The 21,118-nt window shown below is 38.8% G+C and overlaps 1 protein-coding gene across 14 annotated transcripts in view; it reads right to left on the minus strand.

The window, feature by feature from the left end:
- Nucleotides 1-21,118, minus strand: part of TLN2 (talin 2) — a 410,967-nt gene that overhangs the window by 159,010 nt on the left and 230,839 nt on the right. For all 14 annotated transcript variants that reach the window (XM_063091965.1, XM_063091964.1, XM_063091961.1 and 11 more), the window contains 2 exons: nucleotides 4,880-4,943; nucleotides 3,770-3,874 (listed from right to left, as the gene is read on the minus strand). In XM_063091965.1, the coding sequence (XP_062948035.1) occupies nucleotides 3,770-3,874; nucleotides 4,880-4,943 (169 nt within the window). The remainder of the gene's footprint in view (nucleotides 1-3,769; nucleotides 3,875-4,879; nucleotides 4,944-21,118) is intronic.

Consider the following 21,118-nt stretch of genomic DNA (forward strand, 5'->3'; position numbering starts at 1 on the left):
TAACAGCCTGGGCCAGAGCACACGGAACGGGGAGAAGTCCTGTACAGGAAGTGAAAGCTCAACAGAGATCACACACCCTGTGGTACGTGATCCACCAGCCCAGCAGAGTACAAGCTGACCAGAAAGGTGGATCCCCGGAGAAGCCCAAGACCCGAGGCAACCACACACACAAGACACTAGAGGCCAACTGAGCAGTCACGGTGGGAGCCATACCAAATTGGCAACCACAGCAACATCCTAGTTAGTCATTAGTCTCAAACCGGTGGACTGTGAAACCCCCTGCCACAATGAATAAACACCAAAAAAAAGACACCAGAAATACAAAAAATCAAGAAAGTACACCACCAAAAGTTAATAAATCTCATACTCTAGATCCTATAGAACAAGAAGCCCTTGAAATAACTGACAAGGAATTTCGAGTGATAATTCTAAGGAAACTGAATGAGATACAAGAAAACTCAGCTAGACATCATGATGAAATGAGGAAAAGTATACAGGATCTGAAAGAGGAAATATACAAGGAAATCAATGTCCTGAAAAAAAATGTAGCAGAACTTGCTGAACTGAAGAAGTTATTCAGCGAAATAAAAAACACAACGGAGAGTTTAACCAGCAGGCTTGTCGAAGTTGAAGAGAGAACCTCTGAACTTGAAGATGGGCTGTTTGAAATAACACAAGCAGACAAAAAGAAAGAAAAAAGAATCAAGGACATGGAAGAAAATCTGAGAGAGATATCAGACAACCTCAAGCGCTCAAATATCCGAGTCATGGGTATTCCAGAAGGGGAGGAAAATGGAGATTCCATTGAAAACATATTCAACAAAATAGTGGCAGAAAACTTCCCAGGTATAGGAAAAATCACAGATCTTCAGATCCAGGAAGCTCAACGATCTCCAAACGTATTCAACCCAAAAAGGCCTTCTCCAAGACATGTCATAGTCAAATTGGCAAAACTCAGAGACAAAGAGAGAATCTTAAAAGCTGCAAGAGAGAAATTAGAGAGGATACAAGAAGATGGAAAGATATTCCATGCTCTTGGATTGGAAGAATCAACATAGTGAAAATGTCCATACTACCCAAAGTGCTGTACAAATTCAATACAATCCCCATCAAAATTCTAAAGACATTTTTCTCAGAAATGGAAAAAACTATTCAGACATTTATATGGAACAATAAAAGACCACGCATAGCCAAAGCAATGCTGAGCAAAAAAAATAAAGTTGGAGGCATAACACTACCTGACTTTAAGCTATACTACAAAGCTATAATAACCAAAACAGTATGGTACTGGCATAAAAACAGACACACTGACCAATGGAATAGAATAGAGAATCCAGATATCAACCCACACACTTACTGCCATCTGATCTTTGACAAAGGCACCAAGCCTATTCACTGGAGAAGGGACTGCCTCTTCAGCAAATGGTGCTGGGATAACTGGATATCGATATGCAGGAGAATGAAACTAGATCCATACCTCTCACCGTATACTAAAATCAACTCAAAATGGATTAAGGATTTAAATATACACCCTGAAACAATAAAACTTCTTAAAGAAAACATAGGAGAAACACTTCAGGAAATAGGACTGGGCACAGACTTCATGAATACGACCCCAAAAGCACAGGCAACCAAAGGAAAAATAAACAAATGGGATTATATCAAACTAAAAAGCTTCTGCACAGCAAAAGAAACAATTAAAAGAGTTAAGAGACAACCAACAGAGTGGGAGAAAATATTTGCAAAATATACATCTGACAAAGGATTAATATACAGAATATATAAGGAACTCAAACAACTTTACAAGAAGAAAACAAGCACCCCAATTAAAAAATGGGCAAAAGAGCTAAAGTAGGCATTTCTCTAAGGAAGATATACAAATGGCCAACAGACATATGAAAAAATGCTCAACATCACTCAGCATCCGGGAAATGCAAATCAAAACCACATTGAGATCCATCCAACCCCAGTTAGGATGGCTAAAATCCAAAAGACTATGAACGATAAATGCTGGCGAGGCTGCGGAGAAAAAGGAACTCTCATACATTGTTGGTGGGACTGCAATATGGTGCAGCCTCTATGGAAAATGGTATGGAGGTTCCTCAAACAATTGCAGATAGATCTACCATACAACCCAGCTATCCCACTGTTGGGAATATACCCAGAGGAATGGAAATCATCAAGTCGAAGGTACACCTGTTGCCCAATGTTCATCACAGCACTCTTTACAATAGCCAAGAGTTGGAACCAGCCCAAATGCCCATCATCAGATGAGCAGATACGGAAAATGTGGTACATCTACACAATGGAATACTACTCAGCCATAAAAACGAATGAAATACTGCCATTTGCAACAACATGGATGGACCTTGAGAGAATTATATTAAGTGAAACAAGTCAGGCACAGAAAGAGAAATACCACATGTTCTCACTTATTGGTGGGAGCTAAAAATTAATATATAAATTCACACACACACACACACACACACACACACACACACACACACACACACACACACACAAACCGGGGGGTGGTGGTGGAAGAAGATTTAACAACCACAATTATTTGAAGTTGATATGACAAGCAAACAGAAAGGACATTGTTGGGGGGGAGGGGGGAGGGAGAAGGGAGGGAGGTTTTGGTGATGGGGAGCAATAATCAGCTACAATGTATATCGACAAAATAAAATTAAAAAAAAAAACAAACAAAAAAAAAACAAGGTGATTAACGTGCTTTCTTCACTGGCAAGGGCCCCAGCATTTTCTGGTGTAAAACTGAGAGCTGGTTTTATGTAATTAATCAGCACAAAGCATACGCCTTTCTGAAGTATAACACCTTTGATTCTTCTCTCCCCAAATGAAGCAGCTTGCTCCAATGAGAAATGGAATCAAGAAAAACATTCTAGAGGACAACACCTTCCTCCTTCTGTAGTTCTCTTCAACTGCGGAGAAATAAAACCCCTTGATGCATACTGTCTCTGGCCTTCCAACTTCAATCCCAGCTACAGCACAGTTGGTCCCACTTCTGTTTGCTGTAAGTGACATAAGAAACCTCACTACATGGTAGAGCTCTTTCCAGGGCCAGAGGCAGAAGGCCTAGAGTCACAGCAAAACAAGTGGAAATCAGTGAAACCTATTAGTTGGATGATGAAAAGAGAGTATCTGAGGTCAAGAAGAGTAAAGGGGGAACGAAGCTACGGGAGGATTTATCAGTCAACTGAGGCACACACCCATCAAGGAACTACCTTGGTTTACTCACAGGTTGAAATTCAAAGACATACCTCTTTTCTTATATGGGAAGACAAATAATTCCCATGAAAACAGATCTGAAGGCCACAAAAATCCCAAACCTGTCTTAAACTACACAAATTTAGCAGCATATTTACCACATGAATTCCATTTGGTCTGCAGTGGTCAACAGCCTTCATCTAGTCCAGGGGACTCTTACCAGTCTTAAGTGAAACATTCTCAGGGCAAAGTCATAACTAGTAAAAGTCAACTCACTCTTCAGTGACTTTGTAGCAGTAACAGTGAGCCGAGCCCAAGCGCAGCTGCCCTAAGGCCCACGGATAGCCTGCTCACCTACCAGCCTGGCAGCTCATGCCCTTCATGTCTGTGCTACAGCAAAGCTCAGGTCACCACTGGCCAGATGCTACATCTTCAAATGCTAGGGGGTCTAGGTATGATAAACTAAGCTCGACAGCAAACGCTTTAATGAAAGAAAAAGAGGAAGCAGAGGTAAACACCCTCTCCACCCTACCCAACTCACCTTAACCAGGAAAAAGGACACACCATATGTCCGGAGGGACCGGGCAAGCTTGACATACTTGACCTTGGCTTCTATTTCACTCATCTCTCCACAGTTCTTATGCTCCTGCAAAAGTGACAAGAACCTATTGTAGCTCTGCCAGCAGGTGAACTTGGTGGGAGGTGGTTACGACACATGGTGTACAGACAGCTATGAAGGATTAGTAAGTGATACCTGTGTCTAAGACCCCTCCAGGACACATGCTTCTGCTGACTGAGGATAGAGCACACTAGTGCACGGCTTTCAAACTAGAACTTGAGTCCAAACAGCATACATATGTCAACTCAATGCAACAATTCATGTACATGTGCTGTGTGCCAGGAACAGGATCCATAACTGTCATCACACTTTCAAAGGACTCTGTGTCCCAAAAGATTCAGAGCCTGCATTTTAAATAACAGCTAGGAGAATGTTCTTCTCAGGAGAGACTATCATTCCAAAATGTACCTTTTTGCAAAAAACAGAGTATATACATGCCTATACATGACTGTGCTTAGAGAAAACTGGGTAAAAAAAATGTTTTACACACATGAAATTTATATTTTAATTTATATTTACATTTCAAGATCAAAGACAACTTTGATATCTTGGACTCACTAGAGTGACTGTTGCATGGTAAAGCCGGTAATAGGGCTTTTCTTACCAGTTGTCTAGAATGAACAAGTCTCTGACTTTTAGAATAACCCTGGATTTTGCAAAGGCACTAGGTTCAAAATTCTAGCTTCAAAAAAACACAAATCTCAGGACAAAGAAGCTACCTGTAGCTTCTTCCTCAGTACATTTTAACAGTCCATCACCTTGTTTCAATGTTACCAAGATAACGCCTTTGAAATGAAATGTATGCACATTTTTCTCAGAAGAGCTAAAGTAACCTTTAGCAAGAACGCTACGGATTAAGATAATAAATCCGCCCAAAGTAGAACTGTCAGCTGCTTTGCTCCTGAGTTACCAATCATTTATTACATAAGAGCACATGCATAGGGTACAAAACTGTCATGTGCAGAGCCCCTCATGTTAATAAATGAGTACAGGGAGTGAGGACGATAATAAAGCTCTGTACATTTCCAATACCTGGAATATCCTCTTTTCAGCTCCTCTCTGCTTGATGTATTCTTTGGGTAGAAATTCCTTTAGACTGAGAGAGAGAAATAAAAAAAAGGTCAGGCATTTATCATGTTCTATGATGTGAAGCAAAGCAAAAAGACTTTTAATAAAACTCACAGTTAAGTCACTAACTCTCCCAATATTTTATGGTGTAATTAATAACCGACTGCTGTATCCTGCAGTGCACTTAATAAGGACAGGGACATAAAACCAGGCTGATAAAAAAAAAACGGTCAAACTAACATATTTAAAGCACAAAATTTGCAGGACATATGGTAAAATGAAAAAAAGAGCACAAGGGTGTATAGTATGCTACCCTTTGTAAGAAAGGGAGGAAAATATTTTTTATTTTGAAAACAATTTACATTGTCTATGTATTTTTTAAAAAATAAGAGAAGGACCAGACAGTGGAACCAGGTGGCTACACGCAGCCCCCTGACCCTGCCACCTCTGACCCAGGCAGGGGGGGAGCTCCAGACCCCATCCCTGTGCCCTGAACCAGCACCATGCAGGTGAGCCCACTGGCAGCAGCTGGCAGCAGCACCAGCTAGCGGAACCACGTGCCTCCATGCATCCCCTAATCCTGCCTCAGACCCAGGGGGGAGCACCAGCCTACAGTTCTGACCCACCGAGTTTGGCCCAGCATAACTCCATGCACTAGGGGCTCATTCTACGACCACAGAGTCTTGAACAGGAACCAAGTTGGTTTAGCATAACCACCATCTCACCTACTGTCAAGCAAAGACAATTCACTGCCCACAGTAGCAACCAAGACCACTCCACAGCCAACCTCAGTGTAACAGAAGAAGCAACCCCCCTACCAAATGACCAAGCATCAGCGAAAAAACACTAGAAGCACATTCAATCAAGAAGAAACAACACCACTGGAAGTCAGACTCCACAGAACAGGGAATCCTTGAAATGTCTGAAAAAGAATTTTGAGCAATGATCTTAAGAAAACTTGAAAAAATAAAGGAAGACTCAATTAGAGAACACAGTGAAACAAGAAAAAATATCCAGAATATGAAGGAGGAATTCTACAAAGAGATTAATACCATAAAAGAGTGTAACAGAACTTCTAGAAATGAAGGATTTACTCAATGAAATAAAAAACATGACTGAGAGCTTGCGCAGCAGGGTAGAACAAGCAGAAGAAAGAATTTCAGAGCTTGAAGACGGTCTTTTTGAAATAAGTCAGGCAGACAAAAAAAGGAATAAAGAATTAAAAATAATGAGGAAAACCTATGAGAGATAGCAGACAACCTCAAGTGCTCTAACATCCAAATTGTGGGTATTCCTGAAGGGCAGGAGAAAGGAAAAGGTATCAAAAATCTACTCAAAGAAATAGTAACAGAAAACTTCCCAGGTGTAGGGCGAGATACAGACCTTCAGATCCAGGAAGCTCAAAGGTCCCCAAACAGATTCAACCCCAAAAGATCCTCCCCAAGACATATTACAGTTAAATTTGCAGAGGTCAAAGACAAAGAGAGAATTCTACAAGAAGCAAGAGAAAAGCATCAGGTCACTTATAGGGGAACCCCCATCAAACTAACAGCAGACTTCTCAACCAAAACCCTACAGGCCAGGAGAAAGTGGAATGATATATTCAAAATACTAAAAGAAAAAAACTGCCAGCCAAGAATTCTTTACCCAGCAAGGCTCTCCTTCAGAAATGAGGGAGAAACAGTGTATTTCCCAGATAAACGAAAGTTGTGGGAGTTCACCACCACACGACCAGCCCTGCAAGAAATTCTCAAGGGAGCCTTTCATCTGGAATCTGAATAATGGTGACCATCATCACAAATACCCAAGCAAGAGCAAAACCCACAGTTAAAACAAAAATGCCAGCAAGAAAGAGAAAGAAGCTAAATTATTCCACTTTAAATTCCCAACTCACATTGAAGAAGAGAAATAAAAGGGGAAATAATGATCAAAAGCTATTTAAACCACCTAAACAAGTAGCATTTAAATAACAGGAATTGAACAACGCTTCTCAATAACTCCTCTGAATGTGAATGGAATAAACTCCCCATTCAAAAGACACGGACCGACTGACTGGATTAAAAAGCTAGACCCAAGTACACGCTGTCCTCAAGAGACCCACCTCACCTGTAAAGACACTCATAGACTAAAAGTGAAGGGATGGAAAAGGATATACCATGCAAACGGAAACCAAGAACGAGCAGGAGTGGCTATTCTTATATTGGAGAAAATAGACTTGAAACCAAAAAACATTAAAAAAAGACAAAGAAGGCCATTATAAAATGATAAAGGGAACTATCCAGCTAGAAGACATAACAATCATAAACATGTATGTACCCAATACCAGAGCACCCAGATATATCAAGCAAACACTCTTAGGCCTAAAGAAGGAGATAGGACCTAATACATTAATTGTGGGTGATCTGAACACCCCTCTCTCAGTATGGGACAGGACTTCCAGGCAACAAGTCAACAAAGAGACACAGGACTTAATCTACACCCTAGACCAACTGGACTTGGCAGATATATACAGAACATTTCACCCAACAGCTAAAGAACACACTTTCTTCTCATAAGCTCATGGTACATTCTCCAGGATAGACCACATATTAGGTCACAAATCTAGTCTCAGCAAATTTTAAAAAACTAAAATCATCCCAACAATCTTTTCAGACCACAGTGGACTAAAACTGGAGATAAACAATAAGTAAATCACTGAAAGCTATACAAATACATGGAAAATAAATAATAGGCTTCTGAATGACCTATGGGTCCGAGAAGAAATTAAACAGGAAATCAAAAAATTTCTAGAAACTAATGAAAATAAAGATACATTGTACCAAAACTTGTGGGATACTGCAAAAGCAGTACTAAGAGGCAAATTTATTGCAGTAAATGCTTATATCAAAAAAATGGAAAGACTCCAAATAAACGACCTAACTCTACACCTCAAAGAACTTGGAAAACAACAACAATCCAAACCTAAAGGCAGTAGAAGGAAAGAAATAATTAAGATCAGAGCAGAAGTAAATTAAATAGAGACCCAAAAAACAACAGAAAGATCAACACAACTAAAAGTTGGTTTTTCGAGAAGATAAACAAAACAGACACACCATTAGCTAGATTAACAAAAAAAAGGAGAGAGAAGACCCAAATAACAAAAATCAGAAATGAAAAGGGAGACATTACAACTGACACCACAGAAATACAAAGAATCATTAGAGAGTATTATAAACAACTGTATGACAACAAATTTGAAAATCTGGAAGATATGGATAAGTTTTTAGACACATATAAATTACCAAGACTGAACCAAGAAGAGATAGAAAACCTGAACAGACCAATAACAAGCAAGGAGATTGAAGTGGTAATTAGCAATCTTCCAACAAAAAAAAGTCTGGGTCTTGATAGCTTTACAGCTGAATTCTATCAAACTTTTAAAGAGGAGTTAATACCAATTCTCATGAAACTGTTCCAGACAACTGAAACAGATGCTACTCTCCCAAACTCATTCTATGAGGCCAACATAACTCTGATACCAAAACCAAATAAAGAAACAACAAAAAAAGAAAATTACAGGCCAATATCCTTGATAAACCTAGATGCTAAAATCCTCAACAAAATATTAGCAATTAGAATACAGCAATATATTAAAAAAAATTGCAAACTATGATCAAGTGGGATTCATCCCAGGGATGCAAGGATGGTTCAACATATGCAAGTCAATAAATATGATACATCACATCAACAAGCTCAAGGACAAAGACCATATGATGCTGAAAAAGCATTTGACAAAATTCAACATTCCTTCATGATAAAGACACTCAACAAATTAGGTATAGATGGAAAATATCTTAACACAATAAAAGCCATTTATGACAAGCCCACCACCAGTATTATTCTGAATGGGGAAAAATTGAAGGCCTTCCCCTTAAGGACAGGAACAAGACAAGGATGTCCACTCTCACCGCTTCGAGTCAACACAGTGCTGGAGGTACTAGCTAGAGCAATCAGGCAAGAGAAAGAAATAAAGGGAATCCAGATTGGAAAGATAAAATCAAACTTTCCCTATTTGCAGATGACATGATACTATATACAGAAAAACCTGAAGACTATCAAAAAACTCCTAGAGCTGGTTAATAACTTCAGTAATGTTGCAGGATACAAAATAAATGCTCCCAAATCAGTAGCACATATATACTCAAATAACGAATTAACAGAAAGAGAAATAAAGAAAGTAAGCCCATTTACAATTGTCACCAAAAAAAAATGATACCTAGGGATCAATTTAACCAAGGAGGTGAAAGACCTCTACAGTGAGAATTACAAACCAATTCTGAAAGAAATTAAAGGCACAAAAAGATGGAAAGATATTCCATGCTCTTGGATTGGAAGAATTAACATTGTGAAAATGTCTATACTACCCAAAGCGATCTACAGATTCAATGCAATCCCCATCAAAATGCCAATGACATTCTTCACAGAAATGAAAAAAACAATCTTACCTTTCATATGAAAAAACAAAAGACCCCGAATAGCCAAAGCAATCCTGAGCAAAAAAAAAACAAAGCCAGAGGCATAACTCTGCCTGACTTCAAATTACACTACAAAGCTGTTGTAACCAAAACAGCATGGAACTGGTATAAAAATAGATATTCAGACCAGTGGAGTAGAATTGAGAACCCAGAAATCACTCCTCAGGCTTACAGCCTTCTGATATTAGGCAAAGGCAAGAAAAATCTACATTGGAGAAAAGACTGCCTCTTCAACAAGTGATGCTGGGAAAACTGGATATCCATATGCAGAAGAATGAAACTAGATATGCATCTCTCACCATACACTAAAATCAACTCAAAACGGATTCAAGACCTAGGTATAAGACCCGAAACTGCAAAATTAGTAAGGGAAAATACAGGTGAAACACTTCAGCAGTTAGGTCTGGGCACAGGCTTTATGAACATGAGCCCAAAAGCACAAGCAGCAAAAGAAAAATAAACAAATGGGACTATATCAAACTAAAAAGTTTCTGCACAGCAAAAGAAACAATCAACAGAGTGAAAGGTCAACCTACACAGTGGGAAAAAATTTTTGCCAACTGTGCATCCGACAAGGGACTAATATCCAGAATATACATAGAACTCAAGCAATTAAACAGTAAAAAAATTAATGACTGAATTAAAAAATGGGCAAAGGAGCTGAATAGACATTTTTCAAAGGAAGACATACAAATGGCCAACAGATACATAAAAAAATGCTCAACATCACTAGTCATCAGGGAAATGCAAATTAAAACCACACTGAGATACCACCTCTCTCCAGTTAGAGAGACTATAATCAAAAGACGGTGAATAACAAATGCTGGCGAGGGTGTGGAGAGAAGGGAACACTACTGCACTGTTGGTGGGAATGTAAATTAGTACAACCACTTTGGAAAACAATTTGGAGGTTTCTCAAACAACTATAGATAGATCTTCCATATGATCCAGCAGTCCCTCTTCTGGGTATATATCCAGAGGAAAGGAAATCATTATGTCAAAGAGATATCTGCACTCCTATGTTTACTGCCGCTTTGTTAGCCAAGATATGGAACCAACCTAAATGTCCATCAATAGAGAACTGGATAAGGAAACTGGTATATATACACTATGGAATACTACTCTGCCATAAAAATGAACAAAATACTCCATTTGCAACAACATGGATGAAACTGGAGAAACTTATGTTGAGTGAAACAAGCAAAGCAGAGAGGGATAAATACCACATGTGCTCACTCACATGTGGGAGCTAAGAGAGAAAGGAAGGCAGGAAAGAAAGACCACAGGTAGTGCCATGATCCAAGAGAGTGAGGGAACATTCCTAGGGCTACAAATTGGAGTTGAGGGGAGAGGGGGAAGCGGAGAGAGGTTGTGGGATAATTGGGAGGGGACAAAGGGTACAAAAGTAATTTCTGGAAATGGATATGCCCCCAGTATGAATCTGGCCCCCACATCATGGACAGGAGGAAGGGCAATCAGCTTTGTATCTCATGAATATTTGTAATGAATAAATAAATAAATAATAATAAAAGGATAAACCTAGTACCATAAGAATGGTTCTTCAGCGGGAAAAACAAGGAGAAAGAGAAATGGATGGAAACTAAACTCAGAATATTCTTTGTATTATAGTTTTCACTTTGAAACCATATGAATCTGTGAAAAAGCAACATGTCAAAATCTAAAGCAAACTGAAACAAATGAACTTAACAGTATATCAAGGTGACAGCATAACTACAGGGAAAATAATTATTTCAAGAAACTCTGAAAAACAGTCTTCTGACTATCCATCCCTAGAGGGATATATTTTAAGGATAAAATGAACCACAATAGACTTGTTAGTAAAAATACTGGTATCAATATTTTAAAACTAACACCCTCTCACCCTTCTCTCTATACACACATGTATTATATAAAATTAGGATATCACATTATATATAAGTAGGATGTTATATATGATTAGGATAAAGTAAATGAGTAATTATGTTCGTTGTTAGAAATCAAGATTTTCAGCATAAATAGATAAAAATAAATATAAAACAAAAAGACTTGACTAAAAACACTATAATCTTTTATTTGGATTGGAAATACTCACTTGAGTACCTGATTCATTTTTCTTTTTCTGAAAAACATATTTCCTAGCAGTGTCCACTGAAGAGGCCAGGAGCAAATACAATCTGACAATAAGCACCCCAGTGCCTTGGCCAAGTGGTCTTCCACATACTGTTTCCACTAAAAGGAACCAGGGAGTCTCAAAGAAAGGACTGATTCTAGGTCTGGGCAGGAAACATATAAAATGTTCCTGGGACTCCTTGAGTCTTGGATCAAGAAAGCTACCAAGATGACACCGGAGCCATTATCCACTGGCCGAAAGTGGAACGATTCTAAAAACTTCATATAAAAGAAGAGAAACAATATAATGAACCCCTCACGCAGCTTCAACAATTATCAATGGATGGCCAATCATGACTCATCGACCTCTCCACCCACATGCCCTCCCCTAGATAATTCTGAAGCAAATTCCAAACACCATGATTAATTTCATGTGATGGGATAATTCGAGCATCAGAAAAATGGTGATTACAATAGTTTAAAGCATGAATGTACAAAAACTGTAGTTTTTTTTGTTTGTTTTTATCATTGGTGACCTTAGGTGGTTGCTAGGGCACTTCCTAAATAAAACTGATAAGCAATGGGAAAGAAGCATTTATTGACATTCCTATCTGTTGGTGAGGGAAGGAATCACAGCTAATAAATATAGAAGAGTCAACAGAAGTCCAGAATCACCACTGTATAGCTCAATGAAGTAACTGAGAGATCAAAGCAAACTTTAATGACTGCTAAAACCAATAAATGACAAGTTGATGGGGAAATTTACAATAAATGGACCAATCTGATAACATCCGAGTGCACTGATCAATTTTAACATTAATAAAAATAGGAAAACCAAACAATATATGCCTCCTGACTGATGCAAAAGGAAGTATACAGCACTGCCTAGGAAGTACTTGGCAATAAAGAAAGAATAAGTAAATACATAGTTGAATCTGAATTTAATTAAGCCTGTAGATCTAAATACTACCTTAAAAAAAGAAGGACAGAGGAACATGCTCAGTGATATCTCCAGGGTACAGTCAGTCAAACTCAAACATGGAAAATTCTATAAAAATAACCCAGTTTCCCTGCAAATAAATGCTTTGGTGGTAGTGGTATAAAAAGGACATAAGCAATTGAAAGAGATTTAAAAAATATATTTACTACAAAGCTACAGTAACAAAGTGCAGTACTGATAAAAGAATACATATATTGACCGATGGAATAGAATTGAGAGTCCAGAAATTAACCCTCATCTTCATCTGAATTGGAAATTGCCTGAGCAAGTGATTCATTTTTCTTTTCTTTTTTTTTTCTGAAAAACATATTTCCTAGCAGTGTCTACTGAAGAGTCCAGGGGTAAGTACAACCTGGTGACAATAAGTGTTCCCAGTGCCTCAGCCACGTGGTCTTCTAAACACCATTTCCACTAAAAGGAACCAGGGAGTCTCGGAGAAAGGCCTCATTCTAAGTCTGGGGCAGGAAACTTATAAAATGTTTCTGGGAATTCTTGTGGTCTGGATCACGGAAGCTACCAAGATAACAGTGTAGCCATTACGGTCAACTATTTTTCAACAAGAATTCCAAGACAATTCAATGGGGAAAGAATAGTTTAAAAAAAAAAAAAATGGTGCTGGGATAATTAGGTATCTATATGCACAAGAAAGAAGCTGAACCCCTACCTCATACCATACACTAAAATTAACTTAGAGTGGATGATAAACCTAAATGTAAGAGCTAAAACTATAAAACTCTCAGCATAAAATACAAGAATACATCTTTATAATCTTGGGTTAGGCAAAGACTTCTTAGATACAATACCAAAAGCACATGCAGCCAAAGAAAAAATAAATACACCGGACTACAACAAAGTCAAAAACTTTTGAGATGCAAATGATACTATCAAAAAAGTGAAAATACAGTCCACAGAATGGGAGAAAATATTCACAAATTATATATCTGATAAGGGAATTGTATCCAGAATATACAGAAACACTTACGACTGAGTAATAAAAAGACAAACCACGCTTTTAAAAAATAGCAAGGGGATGTGAACAGACAGTTCTCCAAAAAAAGATATATAATGATCAATAAGCACAAGAAAGTATCTTCAACATCATTAGCCATCAGAAAAATGCAAAGAAAAACCAAAACTGCAATACCACTGCACACCCACTAGGATGGCTACAATAAAAAAGATGGACAATAATAAGTGTTAGCAAGGGCATGGAGAAATCGGAACCCTCATACACTGCTGCTGGGAACATAAAACGGTGCAGCTGCTATGAAAAACTGTTTGGTAGTTCCTAAAACAGTAAACAGCAATTCCACTCTTTGGTATATTCCCAGCGGAAAAAAAAAAATCAAAACATGTCTACACAAAAGCTTGTACACAAATGTTCATAGCAGCATTATTCATGAAAGCCAAAAGGTGGAAATAACTCAATGTCCATCAACTAAAGAACGGGTAAATAAAATGTGGTTAACCCATACAATGGAAATTATTCAGCAATACACTGGGCTAAGTGAAAGAAGCCAGTCACAAAAGACCACAAGTTGTATGATTCCACTGATGTGAAATATCCAAAATAGGCAATTCCATAGAGACAGAAAGGATTAGTGATCAAAGCTGGGGGAGGAATTGGGGAAATAGGGAGTGACTGCTAAAAGGCATAAGATTTCTTTTAGGGTAGACAAAAATTAGATTATGGTGATGATTGTACAATCCTGTGAATGCACTAAAAACACTGAATTGTATACTTTAAATGGGCAAATTGTATCGTGTGTAAACTATATCTCAATAAAGCTGTATCAACAAAATATAAGCTGTAGGCTTTGTTTGGATCCTAATATGAAACATATTTAATGAGAGTTTTGAGACAAAGGGGGAAAATTTAACAGAGACCAGGTGTTAGATGATATAAAGGAATTATTGCTAATTTGGGGGGTAAGATAGATTCATGGTGTGTTGATTTTAAATTTTAAAATGTTTTACATTTTATAATTAAAAATAACTCTTTACTGTTAAAGAAACACTGAAGTACTTGCAGATGAAATAAAATAATGTCTGAGGTTTGTTTTAAAATACTCCAGCAAAAAAAGTGGGGCCGGGGCAGGTCAGACTAAAGACCAAGAGCGACCCCTGGTCAATCTGCAAACTTCTTCTGCAGGCAAAAGTTGTTAGGTACATTTCTTGGAATTTCAGGGATCTCAGTCTGAGCACCAGCAAAATACTCGGGCCTCATCAAGAGACCCCACATTAGTCTGCAGTAGGGAATCTTACAAATACTAATCAGCAGCAGATTCGATGTTAGCACTATCAATAAGCAACTTTGTGGACAAAATGAAGGAGAGAGAACTGGGAAGGCACCGTTGTAGCTAAAGAGGAAGCCGAGTCACAGTCAGTCATAGAGCGCCTCGGACCTCCCAGACCAAGAGTGGGCCCACCTGAGCACACAGCTGCTTCAGGTTTTCCCCGGGATCAACTTAAAATGAAGGTGAAGCAGCATCACAGGGGGCCACTGCACAGGCCTGTGGACAGTAGCTCCTACGCCATCAGCAAAGAGAGACCTGGCAAAGGTGAGCAAAGGCACCCAAAAAGGGCTCCATGTCAAGCCCCCTCAGAACAATGACTTACTAGAAGAATGCCAGATGGTGGCAACCAGTGACCCAACAGGGTGGGACATGCTGAGTATTCATAGCAAGAAAGTCCTGTGCTGCAGCAAGCTCCTTCATTCAAACTCTAAAACTCCCACACCCCCAACCTGGATCTACCGCATCCATATTCCAGGAGGCACTGAGAACAATGCAGAAGGCTGCACTAGAGGCATTACCCCTGATGTCCCAAGAGTTGATTTAGGGGGGGGGGATTTAAAGTATTTTAAAACATGGAGTGTGTGTGTACACGTGTAGGAGTGCACACACGTGGCATATTTCCTCCCCAGTAAATCAGCCATGTGCATGATGTCAGCACAAAACAGGAACGAGCAGGCCGCCTGTCATCATGCCTGCCAGCCAGCACTGCGGCAGTTCCAGCTCAGTTGTTTTGATTACCAAACCCGAGTTTGGAAGGTTCTGAAGCATCTGGGACATGGATACATGTAAAATCTGTCAGCCTTCTCTGAGAAAATGGGTCAGACTATCAAACCCATGATTGGAAATTTTTCTAATTAAGCAAGCTCTGACCAAGCAAAGTCTGTCTCACTGCTTCCTTAAATGCTCCTACCTTGAAAGGGCAGCCATCTTAAAGTTGTGCATTTAGACCTCACTCCTCCAAACCCTACTGCTAGCCTTTTAAACATCACCCTTTCTGAATGCAATAATAATAGATCCTCCATTGTACCAAGTTAGTAGAATAATTGATGCTCTTCCTACTCTCTAAGATCCACAGGAGGTTAAGTTTACAGCCAACAGACTCCTCTCTCATGAGCAGGACTCCTGCCCTAACTGCGATGGTTACAGCTGGCCATATATCACATGATCGTGTAACATACTGGCGTAGCCTATAAATTGCTAAGACAGTACAAAAACTGAGCTACTGAATGCTTCCTGAAGGTAAATATTTATAAAAAGTTACGAAATTAGATATAGGTGAGACAACTGTAAAATACTGGGGGGAAAAATCTAAAAATATTCTGTGCTCAAATTGCTTCATGATTGTAAATTCCCTCACAGATGATGCATTACATGCAGTACAAGAAAGACAGCATAGACACCCAATCAGGGAAAGCACAGGAAGAAAGCACCCTTGGCTCTGTACCAAAAGGCTGGCAAATGAATGCATAAGTTAAAAGAGGGTTTCTGAGAGGTAGATACCATGTGTTATGATTCTACACTTTAAACAACTTTTTGGATTATACAACCAACTGTCCAAACCAGGTGGATAGGTGGGTTTTACTATTAACAACAGCTGCCATTTATTGACTGTCAAACACTGTTTCAGGTTGCTTTAGGTGCACAGGTAGCAATTACATTCTGACAAAAGCCCTAGGAAGACGAGATCCCATTTTACACACGCACTCTGAGACTCAGCAATACAGTTAGGTCCTCACAGTCACAGCCAGCAAGTCAAGCCTTGTTTGTGGGCTCCAGAGACCATACATGTGGCCACTATCCACCCCAGCCCCTCCAAGTTACCTTTTAGTCAAATGACATTACATGTGATCAGTATTTCAGACTCGATGTAATAAATAACAGAAACACCCAATCAGATTATGATAATAAGGATGAAGGACATTTTTTAGGAATATCCAGAAGCTACTGGAATCAGGGAAAGACACATCTGGGGGAGCAGAATCTGGATTCAAATGCAGTTATTCACTGAAAACTTTTTTTTTAAAGGATAAGCTGCAATTTTTTCTTGTTTATATTTAATGTATACAACATGTTTTGACATACATATATAGTGAAATGATTAGGAAAGTCAAGCAAATTAACAAATCCATCATCTCACATAGTTACTTTGTCGTGGTAAAAGTACCTAAAACCTACTCTTAGCAAATTTCCAGTATATAATATTATTAACTACAGTCTTCATGCTGTACATTAGATCTCCAGACTTATACGTCCTATGTAACTGAAATTCTGTACCCTTTGACTGTCACGTTCCCATTTTCCTCACTCTTCCACTGCAGGAACCACTTTCCACTTTGTTTCTATGTATTTGAGCTTAAGATTCCACATATGTGAGATTACACAGAAATTTAATTTCTATGTCTGGCTTATTTCCTTAGAGGACATGATGTCCTCTAGGTTTATCCGTGTTGTCACAAATGACAAGATCCTTTTTTAACTGATGAATAAAATTGTATTATATATATAAAATGAAACCTCATTTTCTTACATAAAATTTAAGCTGCCTCTACAAGTAATTCCAAAAGAGGAATCCCAAAGATGTTTTCTAGCCTGGTAGTAAGTTACAAGTACATGAGGAATCAGCTATTACTTTGGGAAATGTTAATTGCCTCTCACCTGTCCCAGAGCTGCTACCAACCAGTTGAATGACCATGGGCAAGTCACCACCTTGTTCCATCATCTGAAAAGGAGACATGATTCCTACCTAGGAGTGTTACTGCTCATATGAATTGAAAACAAGGATATCCCCTCATGAGGGAGGAGGGCATCAGTATGAACACACAAGACAAGCAGTGGAGTGTACTCAGCAGGGTGGGGAGAGACGGGAGGAGGGAAGGCAGAGATGCAATGGAAACAGCACCACTGAAAGGACCCTGGACACCCTGACTCCAGCCTTCACATCGAATCACCACACGATTAACACTAACATCTCAAACTCGGTATCACGTAAGGTTCTCAAAGTGGGAACCCAGACCAGCAGTGTTGGCAGCACCTGGAATGTGTTAGAAATGTCCATTTCCAGGCTTCACCCCAGACCTGCTGAATAAGAGGCTCTGTGAGGCCCAGCAGTGTTTTTAACAAGCCCTCTAGAAAATTCTGATGCAGAATGAATCTGGAGAACGACTAGCAGAGGGGGCTGAAAGCTCAAATTATGGAATATGATACACTTGGATTTGAATGTGTATATGACTTCCCTAAGTGTTGGGAAACGCTGAGGTGGTAAGAAAAAGTGGAGACTGAAGTTGGCACGTGTTAGTCCATGTGTGCTGCTACAACAGACCACCACAGACCAGGGAATTCATAAAGAAGAGAAATCTATTTCTCACGGTTCTGGAGGCTGAGAAGTCCAAGATCAAGGCGCCAGCAGGTTTGGTTTTCTGGTGAGGGCAGCATCTTCCACAGGGGAGGAATGAAGCCTAACGCTGCTGGAAAAGCCTCTTTTATAAGGGTTTCAATCCCATTCACAAGAGAAAAGCCCTCACAACCTAATCATCTCTTAAAGGCCCCACCTCTTAATACAGTCATTCTTTTCTTAACAATGGGGAGACATTCTGAGAAACACTTTGTTAGGTGATTTAGTCACTGTGCAAACACCATAGAGTATACTTACACAAACCTAAATGGTGTAGCCTATAACACACCTAGGCTACATGGTATATAGCCCATTGCTCCTGGGTTACAAACCTGTACAGCATGTTACTGTACTGAATACTGTAGGCAATTATAACACCATGGTAAGTATTTGTCCCATACGAATTTTTCAGCTCCATTATAATCTTATGGGACCGGTGTCATATACGCAGTCTGATGTTGGCCAAAACGTCCTTATGCAGTGCATGACTGTACTGTCACATTGGCAATACCTGAATTGTGGAAAGGACACATCCAAACCACAGCAACATGGTAGAAACACGGGGATTAGATATGAAGACCTGTTTCAGCCACACAGGTCCATTGCCCAGGAACTCAGAGGCAGCTCAGGCTGGATAAATTCAGTGGTTCCTGGTTTGAAAGTTCTGGATTTTGAAAGCAGTTAGAGAAGTAGGTTGCAACCTTAGGAAGCTATGCTAGGAGGAACAGTGAAGGTACCCTGAATGATCACCACCTCCCCAAACTGATGTGATAGGTGAGCTCTGAGCTGCCAGGTCCACAGGGCAGATGTAAACAATAAGGAAACAGTGCAGAAAATTATGCAAATAGCCTTTTATAGTATTTTACTTTTAATTTAGTGGGAGGGAGGTGGTGAGGAACAGGAGGTAAGACAGCTGATTTTAAAAAAAACAAAAAACAAAAACAACTTGAAATGCCTGCTTCATTGTTAATTTGAGAGAATCCATAGCCAAATTATTCTGACAAAGCACACAGACGACCAAGTCCAAAGGAGAAATATGTGTTTGAATAGATGCCAAGTGAAAAACTGACTTAAGACCTCCTACTGTGTCAAAAGCTTTTCCTTGTTGACAGAAGAATTATCTTGAGATTGTGGGGGAAAATTTCCAAGTCCACTCCAAATTCTTTCTCAACAGAGATTCATAAGCTGGTTGTTTGTTTTCTCAGTAGAATACTTCCAAGGAATACTCAGACAGGACAAGGGGGCTATGGTAATTAAGGATGGGAGAGGTTTCGTTTGCCTGTTACCTGTTTGCACCCAGGCACTGGACCTTTTCTGCGGTCAACATGCAGAGTAACAGAACCTTTTTGTCTGGCCTCCAACACCTACTCATTTTGCCTTTGCCACATGTTACATATCCAACCTCAGCAAAGACAAAGTTTTATCACCTCAAGCCCAGACTACTGCAACTATCTTTTCAAAAGCAACGTTAATCATGAAACATTTCAAATGATAGAAAAATATATCTATGCCTCATAACTTATATACCTACCTACAACCAAGGAGAAATGCATGTTAACATGTTGTCATATTTGCTTTATGATTGCTACCTCTCTGTTATTCAAGAAATAGAGATTACAGATCTTGGTAGCCACTGTCTTGAAGTTAGTTTCCATGGATATTTTAATACATTCCTACATCTCCTTGTATCTATAAATAATATGTCCTGTTTCTCTTCATGTATATATTTTTAAATACAAAGATTCATATTCTGAAATTTCTTGTTTCCTCTGTAAAGGACGATGGAGTTTTCATACATTTAAATTTATGCCCATCTGATGGACATGAAATGCTATATCCTTGCTGATTTTGCATTTTCTGGATTACCGATTAGGTTGAGTATCTTTTCATATCTAAGCCAACTGAGCCTCCTCCTCTCTAAAGAGCCTATTAATATCCCAGTTAATTTCTGTCTTAAGATTTTTTTCTTTTTTAATATCTTCTGGATATTAATTTGTTCTAATTGGTAGTACGCATTACAAATATGCAAATTTATTCCTCTAGTTCAGAGTTCCATTCTTAACTTGATGTCTTTTGCCTAGTAAAATATTTTAACTTTAATGAAGGTAGGTTTATCAATCTTTTTAACTATTATATCCTCCTTTTACAGTAATACAGTGTTTTAACTACTGTATCTTTATAAGAAATTGTGGTAGTTGAAAGAATCCTCACAATACTGAGTTCTTGAGCCTTGACTTGTTCATATTAATTTTTTAACAGCTTTATTGAAATGTCCATATTAAGAACAGGTTTTCTCCTTACTAGGTAAGCAGGATTTTGACTGGAATTGAACTAAATCAGATAACTTTGGGTAGAACTGCTTTATCTGATATCAAGTCTTCCTCTTCATTAACACAGCAAATCACTCCATTTATTCGGACTTTGTTTCATGCTCTTCAATGAACTTATTTCACTGGTAAGATCTTGGAGATCACTGAGCAGTTTCCTTCCTAGGTAAATTATATTTTTTGCTATTATAAAAGTTATCTCCTTTTTACGGGGCCTAAATTATTTTTTTTAATTTTTATTGAATCAAAATTGATTATACATATTTTGGGGGTTCAACGTTGAGATATGTTGATCAAATCAATATTAGTAGTATATATATTGTTACAAATCATACTTATTCTTTATGCCCCTTGTCCAATCTCTCCCCATCCCCCTCCCCCCTCTAACTACCCTAGATTTCTTCTCTCCCGCTGAAAGAGTAATGGTTACTCTGTTGATTTGTTGCCTAGATGATCTGTCCAGTGCAGAGAGGTGTGATCAGTCCTCCAATATTATCATAGAGAAGATGCTTCTTCTGTCACTCTGAAATCGGCTTTTTGGAGAGAGACATCCTCTTCTTTTCTT

The sequence above is a fragment of the Cynocephalus volans genome, chromosome 3 (assembly GCF_027409185.1).
Source record: "Cynocephalus volans isolate mCynVol1 chromosome 3, mCynVol1.pri, whole genome shotgun sequence".
NCBI lineage: Eukaryota > Metazoa > Chordata > Mammalia > Dermoptera > Cynocephalidae > Cynocephalus > Cynocephalus volans.